Here is a 21,267-nt window from a genome sequence, read left to right as displayed (position 1 = left end):
ACTCACATTGTATTGAATAAGCCCTTCATGGATTTCTTTTTGTTCCTGGATGAGCTTAGAATCAGCAGCCATTATTTCTTACTCAAAATAACATTATTATGTTTCTACAATACCCATGGGGTTCAGAAACTGGTTGTGATCTGCTCTCACAAAATGCTACTTCAGTTCTTAGCAGTTGGCTTACAATGTTAGCCATGATCTACAGGATTTTTTTGAAAAGATAATTGACTCCTGCTTAAACAAAGGAGCATTAATGGGAACTAAGGTTTCCTTCAGCAGAAATCAAACTGTGCTATACATTGCCCAGACCCAGCAGAGCACAGTATCCTCCAATCACCTCCCATGTAAAACTCTTATAGAGGTGAACACAGGGAATGACCTTTCAATACATCCCCAAAGCATCCCACACCTGAATCCCCAAAACAGGACTCTCCCAAAAAAAGCTTGCTAGAAAAGGATTAAGGTTACAGGAATTACCCATTCATCTGGGAAACCACATCATCTTTGTAATGTACTTATCTCAAGCCTCACATACTCAGGAAATTCAAAATAACCATTAAAATGCATTATCATGAATTGAAACTATCAGTAAAGACATTCAAATAAATTTACCCTTCCCTATTCTGAGCAAATGAGATAATTTTATGATTACTTCCTTGCAAACTAACTTTGAAGAGCTATTTTATAATTATACAGTTACCCCTTGTTCATATATGTAGCTATCCTGAGGCACATGTGACTATTCACACTATTCAGAAGTGCTATTCACGAAATAGGATTTTGCAAGACTGAGATTTTACTGTTGCTGCCATAGAGATACAGCAAGCTTGAAAAAATCCCCCACTAACACCCAACAGCAGTTGCATGGTCGATGCAACAGCTCTGCTGGAGAAATTATGTTGTCAGTTCAAGAGAGTTTGACATTGCAGAGATTTCAAAATGCAAGCAGAAAGAAAAGTTTCATCAACAAAGTAATTACTCTTCTGGACTCAATGGAACTGCAATTATTTCATGTTGAGGTGTTGTCAGTTTATGCTGCAGATAAAAACTGTTAGGTAACGCTGACAGGGGCCTATGCAGAGATTGCTTTTCAGATGTAAAATTCTCCTGGCAGTTCTACATTTTCCAAAAAAAAAAAACCCAAACCATAAGGAACCACAAAAGTACATGTCAACACTATGCATTAAACACCCACACGTTTTTCCCTTTAAGAATTACATTGCTTTTTAGCTAGAGGCAGTTAAGTCTGCACTAGAAATCACAGAGGATAAAGATACCCTTCTTCCACACCTTTCTTTGGCATCTCTTTTAAGTTCTGTGCTTGTGTGCACCCAACAAAACTGAGCAGGGAATTTGTGCCCAAATGCCTCTGCCACTTCTAGGACTCAGAATAGGTGGTGTGAAAAGGCACAAAAAACATCCTCAACTCTGCTGTCTCAGGCAATCAGAGATCGTTCATACTTTGTAGATCCTGGTTAACTGGACACAACTGAAATGCAGAAGGCTGAGGAGGAGCTGAATGGCTCCCCGCTTTGCCTACTTGGTGCAGCAGTTAGCCTGCTCTATGCTACAGCAGTAACATGGAAGAACATTTTTCCCTGAATGCCAGTGAAAAATTATTCATTTATGGTTTTAGCCCAGAACATCCTACTCCTTCTCTCAAGGTGGTGCCTGCAGCTGCATGCCCTGCCGTGACGCATTATCAGAGACCTGCAGCTCCTCTTCAAGGGAAGAATATTTTCAGTTACACACTTTTGGTCTGCTGAAGTGGTTCAGAGAGGAGGACCACAAACCACAGCAGGGAATCTGGTTGCCCTGTTGCATTGTATTCTGGTCACTGTGGCACAGGGGAGAGGGGTGACCCTCTCTGCATCTGGGTAAGGGTATTTTTGCCTCTATAATGCATGGTCTTTTCATTTATTTTTACATCCAAATAAGATTTTTTCTCTCTGCTCAACACAGAAGGGAAAGGAAAAGGCTAGAATTATCACAGCAAAGAGATCCTTCACTTTCCAGATCAGACATCAAAGCAGCATGCTCTCAGGCTTCAAAGAGTCCCTCGGTAACTGCAGAACTACCGCAGGGTTGCTAACAAAGTAATTTCTGCTTAAATGAATACATCTCTGTTATGAGACAGCCACACACAAATTTAAATGTAGCATTATTGCTCCATTATGGAGCTACCTGCTTCAATAATTGAAAATTTCACAAAATAAATTGATTGTTAATTATCTTTTAGCTTTCACCTATACATTCCTGTAAGCCTATTACCGTATAAGCATGAACACAATGACTGCACCACTTATACCTGACTAACGGTTGGTGGCATCCCTTCATCGGAAATGCACACCCTCCTCCTTAGGTAATTATGTGGAACATGATTGTGGCCTTGGGCTCTGCCTGCTCAGTGTTTTCAATTAGATTTTACTATAAAAGTACATCTTAACATTAAAGGAGCATTACAATGCAGGAAATGTGATAAAACAGATCAATGTTAGATGCACCTTATGGTTCTGTTGTTTCAAGAATCATAATCACCATTAATTTATGGTCTTCTGAGGAGGATCTAATTACTCTAATCATCTCTTATTTCACCCAGAGTATGCACTTTTGCTATTACCTAACTTTAAATTCCTGCCTTGACAATACAGAAAACACAGACCTGCATTTTTAGCAGTGCTACAGCCTTTTACCAGCTTAGCTAAACTTAGGAGGTTCTGAACAAAATAAGATGATCAGGTGGGACATCTCCCAGACAGGATCAAGTGCAGGTGGAAATCCCACTTCTAGAAGAGTTCTGACCTGGGAATATGATGCAGCACCAAAATGTCCGTATTCTTCCAGTCACTAAAGATGCCTCTTTGGAGTACAGGTGTCAGATCCCACACCCTAGCCGAATCCTGGATGGTACTTTCCTGCTCAGTTTGCACTGCCCAATCTTAGCCACTTGATGATGCCATTATTAACATGGTTACCACAATCCTGAAGGGGCCCTCCACATAGCCTGGCAATGAACACAGCCTGAGAACATATATATAATTAAACACACCTCCCCACCTAAAACTATTCCTGAGCTCTGCTAAAATTGTTACATACCAGCTGATGCAATGCTTCTAACATGTAGTTTTTAAATCCATCTGTAAAATGCTTTAGGTTTCTTCTGCACACAAGGAACTGTTACTATTATTGTTATTCTATTCATTTCTGAAACATTCCAATCTTTGCCTGCGGAACATTTATACAGATTAGTGGTGGATAAAAATCCAGAATCATAGATTCCCAGAAATAAGTGAAAATCAAAGCTTCTAAACCACATTTAAGTATACAGATATTTTCCTACCACTCATTGTTTTCTATCCAGTGTAGAAATGCAATTACAAGAAATTTCATGGCAGCACACATTAATGCACCCATTTTAGTCTTGCTTCAGAGTAGCAAAACCTTAGGAAATACGTAACACTTTACAAAAGTGACTCAGAAGTACTTTTGAGATACTGAGTGTCAAATCCAGGGTATAGAAATGCAGCTTCACCAGTGTAAAGGAGATTGCAATTGGATGACCCAGAGCCATGTTCCATTTCTTATGTGATTGCTCATTTTTTCTGTGCTGCTTTCTGCAAAGACCACAGCAGCTTTCCTTGTACAACGCATCATGGTGTTGCTTGTGTAGTTTAAGCAGAAAGAGGGCTTGTTTCCCAGGCTGAGCTCCGCAGTGCTGCAGCTCTGCTCCCGCATCTGACCGACACAAGTGCCCTGGGACAGCAGCAAGTCCCATGCATGGCACCTCTGGCCTGCTGCCTCAGAGAAACCTGCATTGCGGGCAATGGTTGCTTGGTATGAATGAAATGCTTTTACATCCATTTCCTATTGTTGGAGAGAGCTGTATGGAAGATAGCTCTCAGTCATAGCAGAAGGATTGCACTCACTGCAATTCAAAGCTGCAGGAAAGCATGCAGGATTTTGCACAGCTGAGGAATTAGTGTCCCCAGTCTGCCCCACATCCCAGGCAGAACCCAAGCCCCCGCAATATCTGCATAGAGAGCCAACCCCTTTTGCAGCACAGGAGACAGGCTGACTTGTCAGGCACAGGCAGCCATGCAGAAACACAAACCCACGCTCCTCAATTTCCATGCACAACTCTCCCATGGCAATCAGGAAGGTACATTTAAAGCTTGAGATAAGGCAATGAAATTATGAAACAGCCTGTCTCTTCTAGAGATATTGCCTCAGGCACATCCTGCATAGCCACAAAGTAAAGCAGCTTCAAGTTTTCTTAAAAATACAGCCACCACCCTGAAGTAAATCTAGCTTTCATTGCGCATCTCCTCATGAATCTCAGAGCTGAACAGCCTGCATCCAATCCATCTCCTGTTAACAAGTCATGCTTGTCCTCCACGGAAGCAGGTACAATATCATGTCACAGCAGCCTCTGAATCACCAACCCAAGCAGCCAACATTCCATCATCCCCCAGCCTTGACTGCAGAAGGGAGAGTAGGGCACTGAAAGTATCAATCTCCCATCCTTTCTGGCATCAAATGGTCTACCAACTTGTCCTATCTAAGCTTTGTCTCTCTGTTCTTGATCCCTAAGCCATTTTCTGTCATGTCAAACAGAAGTGACAACCACATTTATCTTCACCATGCCAAAGTGTTAGGGTCTGGTACAACCAGAAATCCCAGGTGCTCAAGTTTAAGGCCACTGTAGTTTTGCTTCTCTTCTGCATTTCCTCCCTACCCAGCCCCCTTTGCTTCCCCTCCCCCACAGATTTTTTTACAGCAACTTACTAAGCTGGGGAGATGGGGCAGGTACTCCTGATGAGGACATCCACTCCCTGAAGGTCTAAGCAAAACCTCCAAAACAATCCAAGTAGTACTGGATGTTTTCTGAGTTATACTCTCCCTTAGGAGTTCTTAAAAGCAGCTGCTAAAAGCCTTCCTTAAGCCAGCTATATTCAATAACAGTGGGTCCATGAGTGCCTGTTTGTTTAGGAAAGAAGCCTTCCACCAAAGCACAAGGGAGAGACAAACAAGCATGTGGCTCCAGAACTCAAAATTCCTGTAGCACTTACTGCTTCAATGATATGTATGTAAATATTTTTTCATTTTAGGGTTAAACCATTAGTAGCAGTGACAAGTTAGTAGCTTTTTGTGCTTTTTTTTTTTTACTAGTAACAGCATCCATTTCCATGTGGAAGACAAAATGAATGCAAGAAATAATTAAATAGATTTTATTGAGAACTTTACCAAGAATTATGTGTTTAAGAGTTTTGATTAGTTCTACAAAAATTAACTTTGAAAATCTATAGAAACACAAAGGTATTCACAAGGCATTTATATACTTTTGCAGTAGTGCTCTTATATATCCTGATGAAAATACAAGCCACCAGGATCATTTCAGTAACAAATGTTATTACCCCAAAAGATTTACTGATTATTTCATTTCTAGATTTCAAAGAACACTCAATTTTCCCCTCACTTCAAATGAAATGCTATGTACTCACTGTGAATAGCCCAATACTGTACTGAACAGGGCATTTCTGTATAGTCTGTCCTTGGGGGATGTCCAGACCTCACAGCTCCAGCCTGGAGATCCTTAAATGAAATTAAGTGAAGCTGCTTTTCAATTCAGGCTTGTCTCAGGACAACTCTAATGATAGATCCTTATATTCCATGGTTTCCTTGGGGATACAATCTTGAGGCTGGATAAAATTAGGAACTTCAGCATGTTCTGAACATGCAGATCCCTAAGATAACGAAGCAATGAGTGAACTGAAATCACATCAATGAAAAAAAATTAGTATTTGTGGTTAACAAGTTTCATGCAGGTACTATTACTAGAATGCTGCTTTAAATGAAAGCTTTAAACTAGAATGTTGCTTTAAATAAGCCCCAAATCATGGAAAATTGAAAGTCACATTCCCTGTGAACCAAAAAGGCTGATTTTCTCCACTGTTCAACATATAAAACTCCAACAAATGTTGCATTAAAATCCTCATAACTCCAATCCACATATGTAGAGTTGCTATAGCAACTGTCATCTCAACCCTTCCCAAGGGAGAAAATAAATGTGTCCTACCTGGTTAATTGGTATTTGTGTTACAGAGAATTGAAGGGTAACCTAGTTTCACCAGAAAATAGAATATATTCTGAAGTGCTACCATCTTAATGTGACATTATTTAATCTGAATAAGAATCCACTTTGCATATGTCTTCAAATAAAAGTATTTATGTAACATTCCACACAATAAGTAAAAATGTTGCTGCCAAATATGCCTGATTTACCCTATTTATTGATTTGAATAAAATGAGCATTAGAAAACAGACACAAGAAGGAAGGTGGAAGAGTTGATGGGATTAAGGACTTCAAATTTTATAATGGTTGTATTACATTAGAACAAACGCCTGCAACCAAAGGTTCATGCAGTCTGGATGCCAAAATAAGCTAATGTAAGGTGATGAGTGTATGGTCAACTTTTCCCCCTTTCTCTTCATTCCAGGATGAATAAAGCTCCTAACCAGGAGGACCACAGTGGCTGAGAAACCATCATCACTCACAGTTGTGACTATATGTTTTTTTTCATTTGAAAAATATCCTGAAAATAGTTCAAGAAAAATCCCATTTGGTGAATATATTCAAGAGCACGTTAACAGTTATTACTAGCTTGTAAATGTATCCAGAAATGTATTATTTTAATCTTAGCCATTACTAAATAAAAGTAATCATAGCCTCAAGGCAATAAAATCTCTGTGAAACATAAAAAATATAGTGATGGCACATCCCTCTATATTAGTTGAATGACATAACTTGAGAAAATATCTTAGGGGAATATTCACCATACACAACTATATTTGAACATAGTTAAAGAGTACAGATACGGACTGCAAACCTGCAGAGACAATGATTTCTTTTAATTTCCTGGTTATAGCTCTGGTAAGATTCCAAATTGCACTCCTCCTTCAAAAGGGGAAGAGCACACTCATGGGAACCACACACCTGCATGTGCTAACACGTGCTGCCATCGGTCTGAGGAGAACTCCAAATGCAATGTACTGCAATGCAAAACAGTGAGAGGTTTGGGGCAGTGCCCAAAGGGATTCTTGCATTCCTGCTACATAAAGCAGATTGATGTTCAGGTTTGCCATTAAAGAGACCTAATTTTTCAGTATTACATTCTAGGGATTCAGGAAATTCAATTTAAGCTACAATGTGTGTGTATATATTTAGTATTACCATATATATATTTATATATATAACTGTAGGAGAGGAAAATAGCTTGTGAGCTCATAGTCTTTCATAATTAGAGCCAAACACTGTTAGAAGAAAGGGAAAATACTCAGACAAGAAAAAAACCCCACACTAACCAAGGTTATTTAACACAAATCCACCAGCAACTCCTCCTGCCCCGTTAATCACTGCATGTCACCAATAATATAGCCAAATTCAACATTTCCATTGTCTCCTATTGCATCCTTCCTGTGCAGATTTTTTTAATAGAAGAGATTATTTCTAAAAGCTCCTTTAAATTCGGGATGTGTGTTTTAGCTCAGCTACTTTCCTAGGAGATTCTCCTCTCAGCGAGGAGGAGAGGGATGGAGCAGCTCCAGGAAGGATAATGCTCCCTAGGCTTTGCTGCCAGGCTCCACAGGGATCTGCTGCCTGATTTTGCCGCTTGACACCAAATACTGGTGAGCAGGACCCTGGGGCCATGCTGTGCACAGCCAGCCTTATGGATAGAGCTGCTTCATGGTGTCTCCACTGGAGGACAATGAAGGTGAGTTTCTGTCTGTATTGCTGCTGAAGGTACAGCCTGAGGATGCCATGCACAGCCCTGGGAGGTGTACTTCTATCCACCTGTATCAGCTACATTTCAATATTCACTTAATCATAACTACAGCTATGTCACACAACACAGGTTAGAAAACATGGTAATGAGAAGTGTTAAAAAGTATTGTTCTAATAATAAATAGACTTTTATGCAAAGAAAAAGTAAACAAGTATTTGAACAGCTCTCCATATATCACATTGATTTAACTACAGATGCTTCTTTCCCTTCAGCTGGCTTTTATCATGAAAGTATTGCCTCCGGAAATAATTTTAAAACATTTACATACTATTTTAAACTAAACTATTTACAAAATATTTACATCAGTTTTAAAAATATTTACATTACGAGAGAGACTAACAGCAAACCAGCAAACTGCTACTGCCACCTGTGAAGTGGTGTTTCCAAAATGTGTCAGAGCACATCCCATGCTCTGCCATCCTGTTGCCCTTTGCACTGTCTAAAAGGAAAACAATAAGAACTGCCATGAAATTAAAATGTGAATTCATGAAACCAGGTTAACCCAAATACATCATCTGAAACTCAACAGCAGTGCACTGCCATGGAACAGCCTTCCCTTCCCATGGAAGGAGCTAACACGGCATCCCCACAGCAGCATCCTCAGTCTGTGTGAGGCACTGTATAAGGTGGAGCATGCAGAGGTCGCTGTGCTGCATGCAGGGACAGAGCATGGAGACTTGGCCCCAAAATGCTAGCCCTGGCAATCCCCTACTGCACTGCCCTGCCCCTGGAAATGAGTTAAAAATCAGATAATCAAAGTACAGGTGAATGAACAACCAGCCAAGAGGCTGCAGGGACTAATCAATCTCCAGTGCAGGACAGCACAGGGCAGGATGTGAGGCACAGTTTCCCACAGGACACATTCCCACACCACCTGCATACCTTCCCATCCTTTTACTTCCATACTCTAAAATTTTGACTCAATGTGGCTTATTGATTTAGCCGTGCTTTGCCTGACCTTACCAAGCAATCTGTGCTCTTTTCAAGTGCCACTTTGTATTGACTCTGCTGTGCAGCTGTGACTCCTATAATTGGTTTAACAGCTCTTTGAGGCCACTTTGCTTCTGATAAGATACCCACACATCCACAGAGAATTTAAAATAGTTTTGTTGTCAAAAACAATTACCCCAGGACCATAAAAAGTAGCATTTCATGCCTAGAGTCCCCCTACAAACGTACGGGTTAACAAGCTGAGCAACACCAAAGCAGGAGCTAGACATTGACAGAGATTGACACCGTCCCCAGTCCTCAACCCCCAAAACCCACTGACTTCAGCTGATGATGGTTTTGATAGTTAGGAGCCACTCAGAGCTGAACAGTAAGTGAAACTTTCTTTTCTGCAGGGACTCCTCTCTATATTTAGTGGCTTTCTACCAAATACATACTAAAGTTAGGATCTTTCTAAGCAATGCATGATTCTAGTCCCCAGTACTGTTCTGGTACTTAAAGGTTACATCAGCATTTTAGAATACACACTAATAGTTATAGGAAAACACAAAAAACCACCTCACCCCAAAACAGAATCCCCAAACCCCAGACAACAGCAACAATGCCCATGTATGGAGCAATGGCTACATGAGCATTGCATTAAAGCTAATGAAACTCAAGGAATGGTGAAACGTGATAAGGACCATATCGCACACAGGAAACAACATGCTGGATTACCAAACCAACCCTATAAATTATAACTGACCATGTGTTTTATGAGTTTTTTGATAATGGACAAAGAAAGTGGCTGAGTAAATGCAAGCTGTAAGAAGGTTGAGAATCCACTTTTTCCATATGCCATGTTCCATACTCCTCATGTTTTATCTTCAATCTGTAGCACAAACTCTGATATCTGGCCTTCGTCAAACCATACTACTTCCCTCCAGTCTGCTGCAAATGCTACTGCTTGAATTATTTGCCTTTTATGAATTACTTGCAGCATACTTCTTTTTTTTTCCTGTTGCTGCTGTTTTCTACACTGAACAAGGTAGGTATTTTCAATATGCTTTCTACCAAACAACATTATGCTTGTATTTATTGATAAAATAAATCCATACAATGAAAATCACAATGTTATATATAACACCATTTCTCAGTTTAAAAGATTGTGTTGCATGAGACTTTCAGCAGGTGCAATTTCCATTTCAGCAAAGACCTGGGTGGCTAAGCTTAGCACAATATTTTCCAGAGAAAATACCTGACAGGAAATCACTAGCAATCACAAAAAAGCACAATCGCCTCTCCCCTGCTAAAAAAGGAGAAACAGAGAAGAAAGCAAAGCAGGAAAGCCACTGCAGCTCCATCTCTTTGTAGAGCAGAAGGGGGAAAGAGCCCCAGCAAAGCCGTTGATGGAGAGCTCAGTTCTGGCACAGTGCCTGGGTCAAATGTGCTACCCAACGTGGGGCAATGGTGGTCAAAACATAGCAGCTTTCAGTCCCAGGGACTGCAGTCAGTCTCAGCAGCATTGGAGGAGCTTGGGCTGTGGCAATCAGCAGGTAGTAGAGTCCCTTAACTCCAGCACACCCCTCCTGTGGGCACACCAAGCAGCAGCAGCACAGCAGAGAAAAACTGTTTCTGTTGCCAAGTTTCCTCTTCTGTGCTCTGTGTGAAACCGAATTAATCATCATTTCTTTTGCTCTTCTACACACATTTGTACAAGAATCTTGCACTTCCAAAGAAGTACAGGGTAATTCAGCTCTATGACTACATGGAAACCATAGCTTTTGCTATGAAATGATCTTGAATGCTGGCAGCAGCCTTTGAAATTCTTCGGGTCTTTCTATCATCTGGTTAAATCTTTGCAGACAACAATTTAAAGCACTTCATCTTGGTCACCTGCAGGCCTAAGGCATTCCGAGGCAGGGAGCACAAAAGCTGCACTGTACTCCCTGCTCCAGACCAAAGTTACAAATGGGCCCAGCTGTGTTTAAAGCTGCTTATGCTGTTTCTTATCTCTCCCTCAACAGGGAGAACAGAGATGTTTGAAGCAATTGTAAGACTTGGCAGACCTCCTTTTCAGTTGAAATTAATTCCCTTTAGGGATGCAGTGGCTGCCTGTAAAGCCCACTGCAGAGGTGAGATGATGCATGAAAACCTCTACAACCTCTGCTTCCACCTGAGTGATCCCCTCTTCCACCGGTGAACTGAGGCCAAAACAACTGCAATTTCTGTACACCATTTCCTGAAGAGCAGGTAACAAAGCTCTGGTGCAGGCAGCTTCCTACGGAACAGGCTTGTAGCCAAATCACAGACTTCCCCGAACGATACCGCTGTCCTGCAATTGTACTTCAGCAGTCTGTAAGTTTAACACTACAAATTTGGAAATTATACCCCTGGCATAAAATGAGATGTTAGCTGGGATCTGACATTTGCTCACTCATTTAAAACATGCAATAATTTTATCCACAGCGGTGAGCTTGCTCAAGTCTCGTGTTAAAGAACAAATATTAAATGAAGACAGAGGTGGAAAAAAGGGAGCAAGAAGTCAGAACTCTTTCTGGCACAGGGAAGCTTGTACTCAGTAAGTGGGGATAACTGACTGTACAGTACTAAATCCAGGCAAAATCTGTCAGAGAGCATTTGAGGTGAGGTCAATGATGCCTAAATTCAGCCAGAGTATGCCCCAGGTGAGGAGACATGCCAGTGGTTTCCTCTGGGCTGGAAAAGTAGATGGGATGAGGCCTGGGGAGGGTAAAAAACCATCATGACAACAGTTCAGGACATCCTAAAACTTTCACTTCTCCCGAAAGACCATGCTTGCAGGTAGTTGCCAAAACACTCTTACAGCTATCTTCAGAGAAGATTCAAAAGAAGTAAGTCCAGAGAGATCTCTATCACTGAGTGTTAAGCTGGAGCCCCTTGGGCAACCACCTCCTGAGACTCAGGAGGTAACTGAAGTTGTAATGCTCAGTCACTCACAGGAATTTAGCCCTACACATGATAATAGCAGGTCCATTTTTCACCTCTTGAATACTGTTCACTCAAAACACACAGCACAACTCAGGTTCTCCCTTTTTAAATACTGCAAACTGAAAAGTTTTTTCTTGCTAACAGACCTGCCAACAATGTTTAGGGAAATGAATCACAATGTCTTCTCGCTGTTTACTATAGTGTGCTTTCTTCAAGGCCACCATCCCCCCCAATAAACATAAAACGAAGAGTGTGACTTTCTCCTTATTGCTTTGTGCAAGAGAAGAGAGATGCTGTTTGCATTTGCACCTAAACTACCACAGCACCCATTGCAGCATGCTGGGTTAGGACCCCAGCTAACTGCTGGTCCCTGCAGGGCTGATATGGTATATTTACAAAAAGCACTTTAAACCTGATTTCTGTTGGTGGCAAAACCCAAAGATTATCAAGTTTTGTTTCTCTTCATATGCACATCTCCCATTGCCAGGGTGTATTTTCCTAAGCTGCCCACGTCATTTCCTCAGTTGCCAGTGCTGGAGCAGCTGGGAGCACAGGATGGGATCAGTACCCACTGGAGCCTGGCGACTGACACACCATAGATTCCCCTGCAACATCTGAAGTCTCTCAAAGCCAATGGAAATCTTTTAATTGAGTCTGACAGCACTTTACATTAATTCATTTTCTTAACTAATGGATTAGAACCTAATGCCTAGATGCTTTTTCTTAAGTCACGTAGGTAACATTTTGGACTGGCTTTTGGTGAAGGAATGCCATAGGCTTAAGTGGACCTCACTTATAAACAGAAGTGATCTGGCATTCACTCCAGGACTGGCTACACCCTTGCCATGAACCACGCAGTAAGTTTACCTGCGTTAGTTTAAAAATAACCCACGTGTAATGCAGTGTCAGTCTGGTCTCAGCAGCCGGAGCTCAGGACCCTGTGGTGTAAAGGAGGCTACCATCTGTGAAGCAGGGAACACACTCATCAGGCTATGCACTGCCCTCAGTGCTGAACTCCAAAAGCACAGGAGTATATTTGAGTACTTTTGGACACTTTTTTTACTTACACTTTGTATTCAAAATTATTTAGCTAAGGGATGCTTCTTTCTGGACAATATGACAGCTAATTCTCACCCTATTGAAATGACACAACTGAAACATATGCAACACTAAAACTCATGGCTAATGTGATTGTTATTGATCATTTGCCAGTTTATCAAATGAATAGCCCACCAGCTAACTGGAGAAAGAGAAAAGTGTTATATATATCATGTCTCACTCACAAACTAACTGGATAGCTCATTTTAAAATCTATGTAAAGCTGACCATCAGTACATAGTTTATAACTGTTATCAATCCTCTTGTACCAGATGTATGTTTGTTCATCTTCACCTACCTTTTCAGCTGACTGGGCAGTGCCAAAAAATATTGGAATGAAGGCAAGCCATACTATACAGGTAGTGTACATAGTGAATCCAATGGGTTTAGCTTCATTAAAATTCTCTGGGACACCCCGAGTCTTGATGGCATACACAGTACATGTAACCATTAGAAGAATGCTATAACCCAAGGAACAAATGATTTGTAGATCCGTAATGTCACATTTGAGAACTCCTCTGGCTTGATCAGGGTTCATAGTTTTCTGCTCATCATAATCTATGATGATGTTGGGTGGGTCAACTGCAAACCAAATAAAGACACCTAGAAGCTGAACAGATATCAAACTTGACGTGATCGCCAGCTGCGATGTGGGGCTGATAAGTCGAGGTGCAGTCACAGACTTTTTGCCCTGTTCAAATATGCGGTAGATGCGGTTTGTTTTAGTTAACAGGGCTGCATAGCTGATGCACATCCCCAGGCCCAGGAAGATACGCCGGAAGGAGCACACTGCAACGTTTGGTTTGGCAATCATCAGAAATGTGATTATGTAGCACAGAAATATCCCTGTTAACAGGACGTAGCTGAGTTCCCTCCCAGAAGCGCGGACAATGGGAGTGTCGTTATATCTGATGAACGTTGCCATGACAAAAATGGTGGCAATAATTCCCAGCATAGCTAAGAAGACAGGTATCACAGCCCAGGGCGAGTGCCACTCCAGCTTGACAATGGGTATTGAACGGCATCCTGTTCGGTTCTCGTTGGGCCGCTCGCTGTATGAGCAGAGCAGACAAGTCACCTCGTCAGCCTGGTACTGATAGCCATCGCAGAGCTCACAGTGCCAGCAGCATGGCATCCCCTTCACCATTTTCTTCCTCTCTCCCGGTTTGCAAGGCAGGCTGCACACCGAGGACGGGACTTCACGCACGCCTTTGCCCCACTGCATTTCATCAATCTGCAAGATATGTGAAATAGGAAGAGGCTGGTTATTTAGACATTACTGTCAGTCAGCTGAGGTGGGAATGGAAAAAGGGAGGACGAAGGGGGAACCTACAACAGAGAAAAGCCAAAAGTATAAACTTTATGTGTGGTAGACTCCAGGAAAAGCAGCAGAAACCCCACATGCTAGTGTCTTCACATGGGACTCTAATGCATGACTGTATTTGGTGCCTTCATTTTCCATTTTTATTAGTAGCTAATTCTGATGGAATGACACACAACATTAGGTAATACACTAGTGTGCTAACCTCTTGTTTCATGAAGAAAACTGCAATGGCTTGAGGGAAGGCAGCAGTTACATTCACAGAACTGCTTTCCGTGCACCTAGAGCTTGAAGCTTCTTACCAAGACCACTATTAGAACTATTACTGATCAGGTTAATACTTTAAATTAGGTGGAAATATGTCTTATATAGGGCATGGAATCAGTGAGGATGTGGCAAGATCTGCAAAACAAGCCATGTATGAAATATGAAGGACAATAAAACTAGTCATCAACGAAAAATGCAATAATTAAATAATATTTAACTTCAAAGTCATATTCTGCTTTCAAAAGGCCAGACATGCCTCTGGGAATGCAAATTATGAACTCTTATATTAAATAAATGGCAAGTCTCACTTGTTCTGCAGTCTCAAGAACCCTGAACTCCACAGTACGTGCACAAAGGCCCCAAATTGTGCAGAAAATTAAACTCAAAAAATTTCTAAATATTCCAATCTAAAGCCAGTTTCCAAGAATAAGCAAGGTTTAGCATTGAATTCCCCCCGAAAATGTCAGTAGCTCAGCTCCAATAGCTGGTGTTTGTGTGGCTGGTGTGTGTGTGGCTTTTCCAAACATAAAACCTGATGATATCCTGGGATAGATGCAAGTGTTATTAAAAACAAAATTTCAGCTATTATTTCTTTAGGTTACTTAAATGCTTACAAGCTCCACTATTTTCCCTACGAGTAAAAAAGTCTAAGAAGAGTTTCTTGAAGCATCTGCCTTGATTATTAGTGTATACAGGAAGAGTGAGGTTTGCAAGTGTTAAACTGAAGGATTAAGTTGCACTTTCCTAATTTAATTCAAAACAGATTCTGTGTCATCTTCATTTCATAGAATTAAGAAAAACCCTAAAATCACATCTGCTCAAATACTGTACCGCCAAGAGTCTCTGCTTTGAGTGTTATAAAAATAATCCCTCAATCACAGATATTCTAGAGGTCTGCCACTGCTTGTGAAACTTCATTAACCTTCAATATTCACAACTTATTCTGAAAAAAAATGTGAATATCCATGAAGTCTTCTTTCATACTGCGCTGAGCGGAAGCTATGTAGCTTACAGAAACCAAAGGAATACTGATGATAAAGGAGAGTAAAAAGACTTGCTTAATTGCACTGGTAAGTGGTAGTTTGGTCTTACTGGAAGAGCATGCAGAAGCCAGGAAATCCATTTCTATGCCTGACTCTGTCATTGCTCCGACTGAAGGTTAGCAAGCCCTTTACAAACCTGAAGTTGAATTCCTAGGTTGCATGCATGCCTGGCAAGAGAGCTGCTGCAAGCTGGCATGTGTCTGAGTAACTTACCTGCTGCAGAGGCACAACAAATGATCTTAGCCGGAAAGAAAACCAGAGAGGTAGTGAGTAAAGAGGACCAGTGCCAAGATTTCTGACCAATTAAACAGGGGTGAAAATTTCATGACAATTGGTTTAGAAACCCACTGACCAACAGTTTGCTGCTTCTTTTACTCCATCGCTGATTTGTATCTCACGTTCTTAACAGATAGACTGGTACAGGGTAACTATAACTTACCAGGGCTTGCACAGCTAGGAAGTGAGACACATCGATCCAGCCCAGATCATCTATTTTCCATCATAACTATTAAACACAGAAGTTACTTGATGCCCTTTTTACAGCATGCATTGAAATTAATTGAGAAAGGCATCTTAACTGTGAATTTCAATCCAGTCTGCAAGTGATGAAAGGATTTTCATCAATTTTCTGCAGGCTACTATCTCACAGAACCACAGAATTATTAATGTTATCATTCCCCCACCCTCCCCCTGTCTGGCTGGGTTTAAACCACGACACTACAAAAGGATAAATTTCCATACTCTCAAATGCATTCCATGGCATCGCTGGGTAGCTAGGACACCCTAAAGGTACTTCACTCTGCACAGATACTGTGCGTAAAGAGATAAATAGAAGATCAGGCAGAATTATGGAAAGTCCTTTTCCTTGTCTCTTGGGATGATGCCAAGCCAATTCTGCATCACTGCCATCAGAAAGATTTGCAGTGTTCTGCTGCTTCTGGAGAGAAAATTAATGATGAAAACTGCCTGTCTGATAATTCACCTGGCACAAGAGCCTGGTGCTGAGAGATGAGAATCAAACTAGAGACACTTTCTCCACTCAGAAAATAATATTCTTGACAAAAACTTGCCTTTGAAATGAATAATTGTTTCATCACTCCTTTCAGAATGCAAACAAACCTAATAAAATGTTAATCTGTGCATTTGGCTGCTTTAGGATTGAATAATTGTGCCTGATGTACTTTTTCCTGTCCCTGTTTTCCCCTCCCTCCTTCTTCCATCTTTTACTGCAGTTTCCTTGAAATAACTTAGCTTTTGAGAACCTGGATCTGACAAAGACTTCTATTGCAGCAAGTAATTGTTATATTCAGCCACTTCTTTCATTTACTTACATCTAAACCTCCTCAAATTCAATGACTTTTTTATTCACTATGACCTGGAAACTGCTTACTTAAAGTTCTTGCTGAGTTCAGAGTTTCAAGATCAGGATCATAAAATTCTGATAATCAGCAAGGATAACTTTTATTCACTACTACTGTAAGAGGACTTTCAACAAAACTAAAATAGCAGAGCATTTCACTCAGGAGAAGGAATTGCAGCAGTGTTTTGGTCTCTTCTTCCACAGGAAGGTAGCCATGGTGCAGCCCACTTCCATGTCCTACCCAAGCTCTCACTGATGGCAAACCAGCAGCAGGAACATCTGAGGAGCATTTGGAGACAAAAACCACAGCAAAAGGAGCCACTGACTGCCATGACAAGTCTAAATTTCTTGGTCTTAAGGGAGAGATGCAACAGACGTAAAAATGGTTTTGTGAATGATGATTTCCAAACCCATTGTTTCAAAGCACAGTATTGCCTGCCAAGATTCACAACTAAGCCACATATACTAAAAACACAGATTAAAAGGTTAACTAGAAGCAGGGAAGATCCAGCACTAGGGAGGTCCGTGCTCTTTTGCTGACCCTGCCCCCAGGCCAGTTTGATCAACTTGGGCAAGGCACTTCACATATGTTTCTTCTTCCATTTGCCCACCTATGAGCTGGAGGTACTGTAATTTGTTTGTAACAAAGACCTATAAAAATCTCTGAGAGCCACAGACGAAGAGTGCTATATATTTATAAATCCTACACTTCTATAAGCAAATATAATAAACTCAACACAGAATCTAAAAGTGATTATGAAAATGCATATCACAATCTAGAAAACAGTAAGTAAACAATTTCATAAATCATGAGACAGTTCTTTTGCAATTAATACAAAAGTTGCTTTTATGCAGAACTTTACATTTCAGTCATACATAGAAATAGCGCACAGAGGGTAACTGCTAATGATAAACTTCAAAGTTGGCCCTGGTACTTGGCTCCACTATGTTTAACTGGTGCACTATGTTTTACCCTACCACTACTGTACAGAGGAAAAACTCTAAACTGAACAAACAAACAAAAAAAAAAAAAAGAAAACAAAAAGCTCCCTCCCAGATCCAGTGCCTTCCCCACAATCACAGGGCAATGAACTGTCTCAGTTAGGGGTTAACTCTAAATCTTATTTTCCTCAAGCTGTCCCTATTGCCCGGTTCATAAACACCTCGAGCTAGAAGGATGGGATCTATTTCCAGTACAAACTCTTATTATGTTCACTACAGAACAAACATTAACAAGAAATGCTTAGTCTGTCTCATAAGGCCCATCATAATTGTTCATTTTAATGAATAAAGTAACTCAATATGTGTATATAATTTAAACATTGCTGCCTTATTTCTCACCACCACAAACATTTCTATAATGAGCTATTTGTTCTGAACTAAATTGTTCTGTGCAATGTTTGATTAAAATAAAAATCAGTACAAAAATAATTACATTAGTGATAATTAACCTACTTGGGGGAAAAAAATGGCCACGTTCCCTGATACGACTTTCATAACTGTGCCATTAATTTCATGGACACATTAGAAAACAATTGTGGAGGATTGTGCTCAGATTTATTGCCACCTTACAGATTGCTTTTAGACTCTAGTTACTAAGTCAGCAGTTCAAACAGTTTTTGTATGTTCAACTTTACAGATAGCAATATTTGCATGACTTAGCTCTTAGGGCTTAGCTATTAATGTTTTGTAATTAGTTTCTAAATCCAGGGCTTTAACATGCTAATGGCTTTAAGCTAAGAAAATGTCAATAACACATAGTTAACAGAGCCTTCTGCAAAATATCAACTAAAATCCCTTCAACTGATAACAGCAAGATAAGCCAAACTACAGATAAAGATGCAAAGCTACTCCACTGGCTTGACCAGGCAACGTAAAGAAGGTGCTTCACCTCATACTGTAACTTATTTCAATTTCATTGCCTGCATGGAATTGACAGAACAGCCTTAAGAGCAGAGCCTACAAGGTGAGGGAGGCAAAAAACCCCAACAGTTTCTGCTTGCCACAAACAAATATGCAAAGAATCTCCAGAAACTACAAAAACTCTATTTAAACAGAATGATGATTTTCACAGTGGTAGCTCTGCTCTGGGTAACAACCTCACCCCTTCCCCTTCTGATGGGAGCCAAAGCTGTGGTCCCACCCCAGCTCTTCCACAGGACCTGGCTCTGCTTGCCCTTATACCCCTGGCTCGGGAGTCATCCTCTTCACCTGGGCACTTGCAGCACAGGTTTGAGCCCAGTTCCACCTCAGCACCCTGGAATGAAGTTAAAACTGAGCTCACTCCTGCCTCTTCATTTTCTTTCTGTTTTGTGGCTTTAAAATCAAAGTCAAAATCCAGCTACTTCAAAGCAGCTTTTAAAATCTGTGCAGGGCAGAACTAGGGCACGTTAACCAGCAGCCCCCAAACCCCAGAGGCAGCAGTGTCTGAACCTGACCTCCAGCTGCTCTCAAAGCATCTCTGCTGGGATTGGGGGTGCTATGGCCCCAGCAGAGCCTGGGAACTCCTTCTCCCCACAGAGCACCCAGAATGTGGTCCTGGAGCTCTGCAGCTCCCCCCTGCCTCGTGACAGCTGTTTTCCCTCCCTACTTTCAGTGCCATTCCGCAGAAACACTTCATCAGCGAGATGGAGCATCAGCCTGGTGCTGTTTCCTCCTGTCGCCAGGGAGGATGTGGTTTGTGTGAGCAAGTGAGTGTGTTTAGGTACCTTGGGACACTTCAAAGAAAACTACTTTAGAAGAAAAGCAAAATCTCCTAAGTTTTGCTGCTCTGCTGCATTAATTATCTTAAATCACTCCGATCTTTCTTCTTTATAAACAGAAGTCAAATGTCCTTACGTACTTTTTGTTCTAGTTTCTCCTACTGCTGCCCTTCGTGTTTCTGCTGTAAAGGTATAGCAACTGGCGGGAACAGACAGTGTCCTGTGCATAAATCACAGGACGAGCAAATCACATCTTTCTAATTAAAGGTGATGGAAATTCATCTCCAGCCAAAAACTTGCAATTTTTCATTGTCAGCACAAAAGAGAAACATCAAGAAATCATGATAACATTCCCATAATGCCAGACCCACATCTTCACACCTGCTGGTTCAGATACCTATTAATGAGTAAAATGCTCTCAGGATCAGCCTCACCCAGCTCCAATTTCTTCCTCTCATCAATGCTATGACAGCTCCTGGAAAGCCCTGACGTGGACAGGGATCCCACAGTGCTAGCTGCTGTATGAATACGTGGTGAAAATAACTTTCCTTAAAGCTTTTGGAAGGCACTGGACTGGCTGCCCCATTTACTCCTGTATGAGGAGGAGGGGGTTGCTCCATGGGGGAGAAGCCTGGCACCCTGTGCAGGGCTGGGGCTGCCCTGGGGCTGCATCCATTCCTACTGCTGTCTGGTCTGGCCTAAATGTATTTTACTGCATAAGGGCAGAGGCTTACCCTGCAATACTGGAGGTCAGTCATCTGTCTGCACTTTTTCCTAGTAAGAAAACTCTGATTTCATATAAGCATCTTTAAGCCCTGCAGGTGAATTGGGAGAGACCTTCTCCCACTCTGCTCTTCTCATACCAAATGTTCAGCTGTCTGTTACCTACCATGGGTAAAAAGTCCCCTGGCACTGTTTTTTGCCCCCTAGAGTAAAGGACAGCTGGTATTCAGGTACAGGTATAAACATCTGCATAGCATCTGTGTCATATTTTACTTAACACATTGCATCAATTATGATTTAAAATTCAACTAAAAACATCACTTTTTTCCCTACACTGTAACTCCTTTTTGGTGATCTCATAATAAGCAGTTCTTAACCCTCATATAAACCTCATTTTCCCTTTCCTAATCTTGCTTTCCCTTTCATTTAGTATTTGTCATACTTTTCTATCAATCTTACCTGCTTTATGGACGCCAGAAGCAACTTACGCTGAGCACTTATAACGACATCTTTAACAAGATCCAAAGGCTATTTGTTCTACATTAAAGCAAGGACATTTTTAGCACAAACCCTAGAGAAAAATGCTTGATCTACAATTTTTGCAAAAATGCTTATTATCATACATTCTTGTTGACACACAATAAAATTGAAAATTAATTATTTTAATGCTTTTATATCTGACTGCAGCTTCATGTTGTCGTCTCACTAATGGAAGGGCATGGACCACACGTCTTCAGTATTCATCCTGCATCCCCTGTGTAATTTTATTTAATTACAAAAAGAGCATGTTCTTCCAAACATGCATTTATAATACACAATTCTTATCTATTTAAATTGGTAGGTTGGAGCAAATCTATCTTCTGAAAGCAGAGGTAATCTGAGACAATTTTTCATCCTTAAGTAAGTGGCTTAGAATGAGAGCAGCTGTAATCAGCCCCAAGCCCAGGAGCGAATGGCAGGGTGTTTGGGGTTTTCTGATGCTGCCCTTTGTGTTGTGCCCCCCCCCCCCCAT

General features: G+C 41.1%; 1 protein-coding gene across 9 annotated transcripts in view; it reads right to left on the bottom strand.

The window, feature by feature from the left end:
• The window catches only part of GRM7 (glutamate metabotropic receptor 7), a 295,511-nt gene that overhangs the window by 54,998 nt on the left and 219,246 nt on the right, over positions 1-21,267 (bottom strand). For 8 of the 9 annotated variants that reach the window (XM_061354207.1, XM_061354213.1, XM_061354214.1 and 5 more), the window contains one exon: positions 13,138-14,073. The exons of the other annotated variant lie outside the window; for it this stretch is intronic. In XM_061354207.1, coding sequence (XP_061210191.1) covers positions 13,138-14,073 — 936 coding nt within the window. The remainder of the gene's footprint in view (positions 1-13,137; positions 14,074-21,267) is intronic. 9 annotated transcript variants of the gene reach the window in all.

Source organism: Neopsephotus bourkii, unplaced genomic scaffold (assembly GCF_033783945.1).
Source record: "Neopsephotus bourkii isolate Nb327-2 ecotype Australia unplaced genomic scaffold, CSIRO-AGI_Nbou_v1 NB_719, whole genome shotgun sequence".
In the NCBI taxonomy this organism is placed as follows: domain Eukaryota; kingdom Metazoa; phylum Chordata; class Aves; order Psittaciformes; family Psittacidae; genus Neopsephotus; species Neopsephotus bourkii.
This window is presented reverse-complemented; position numbering and strand designations above follow the sequence as displayed.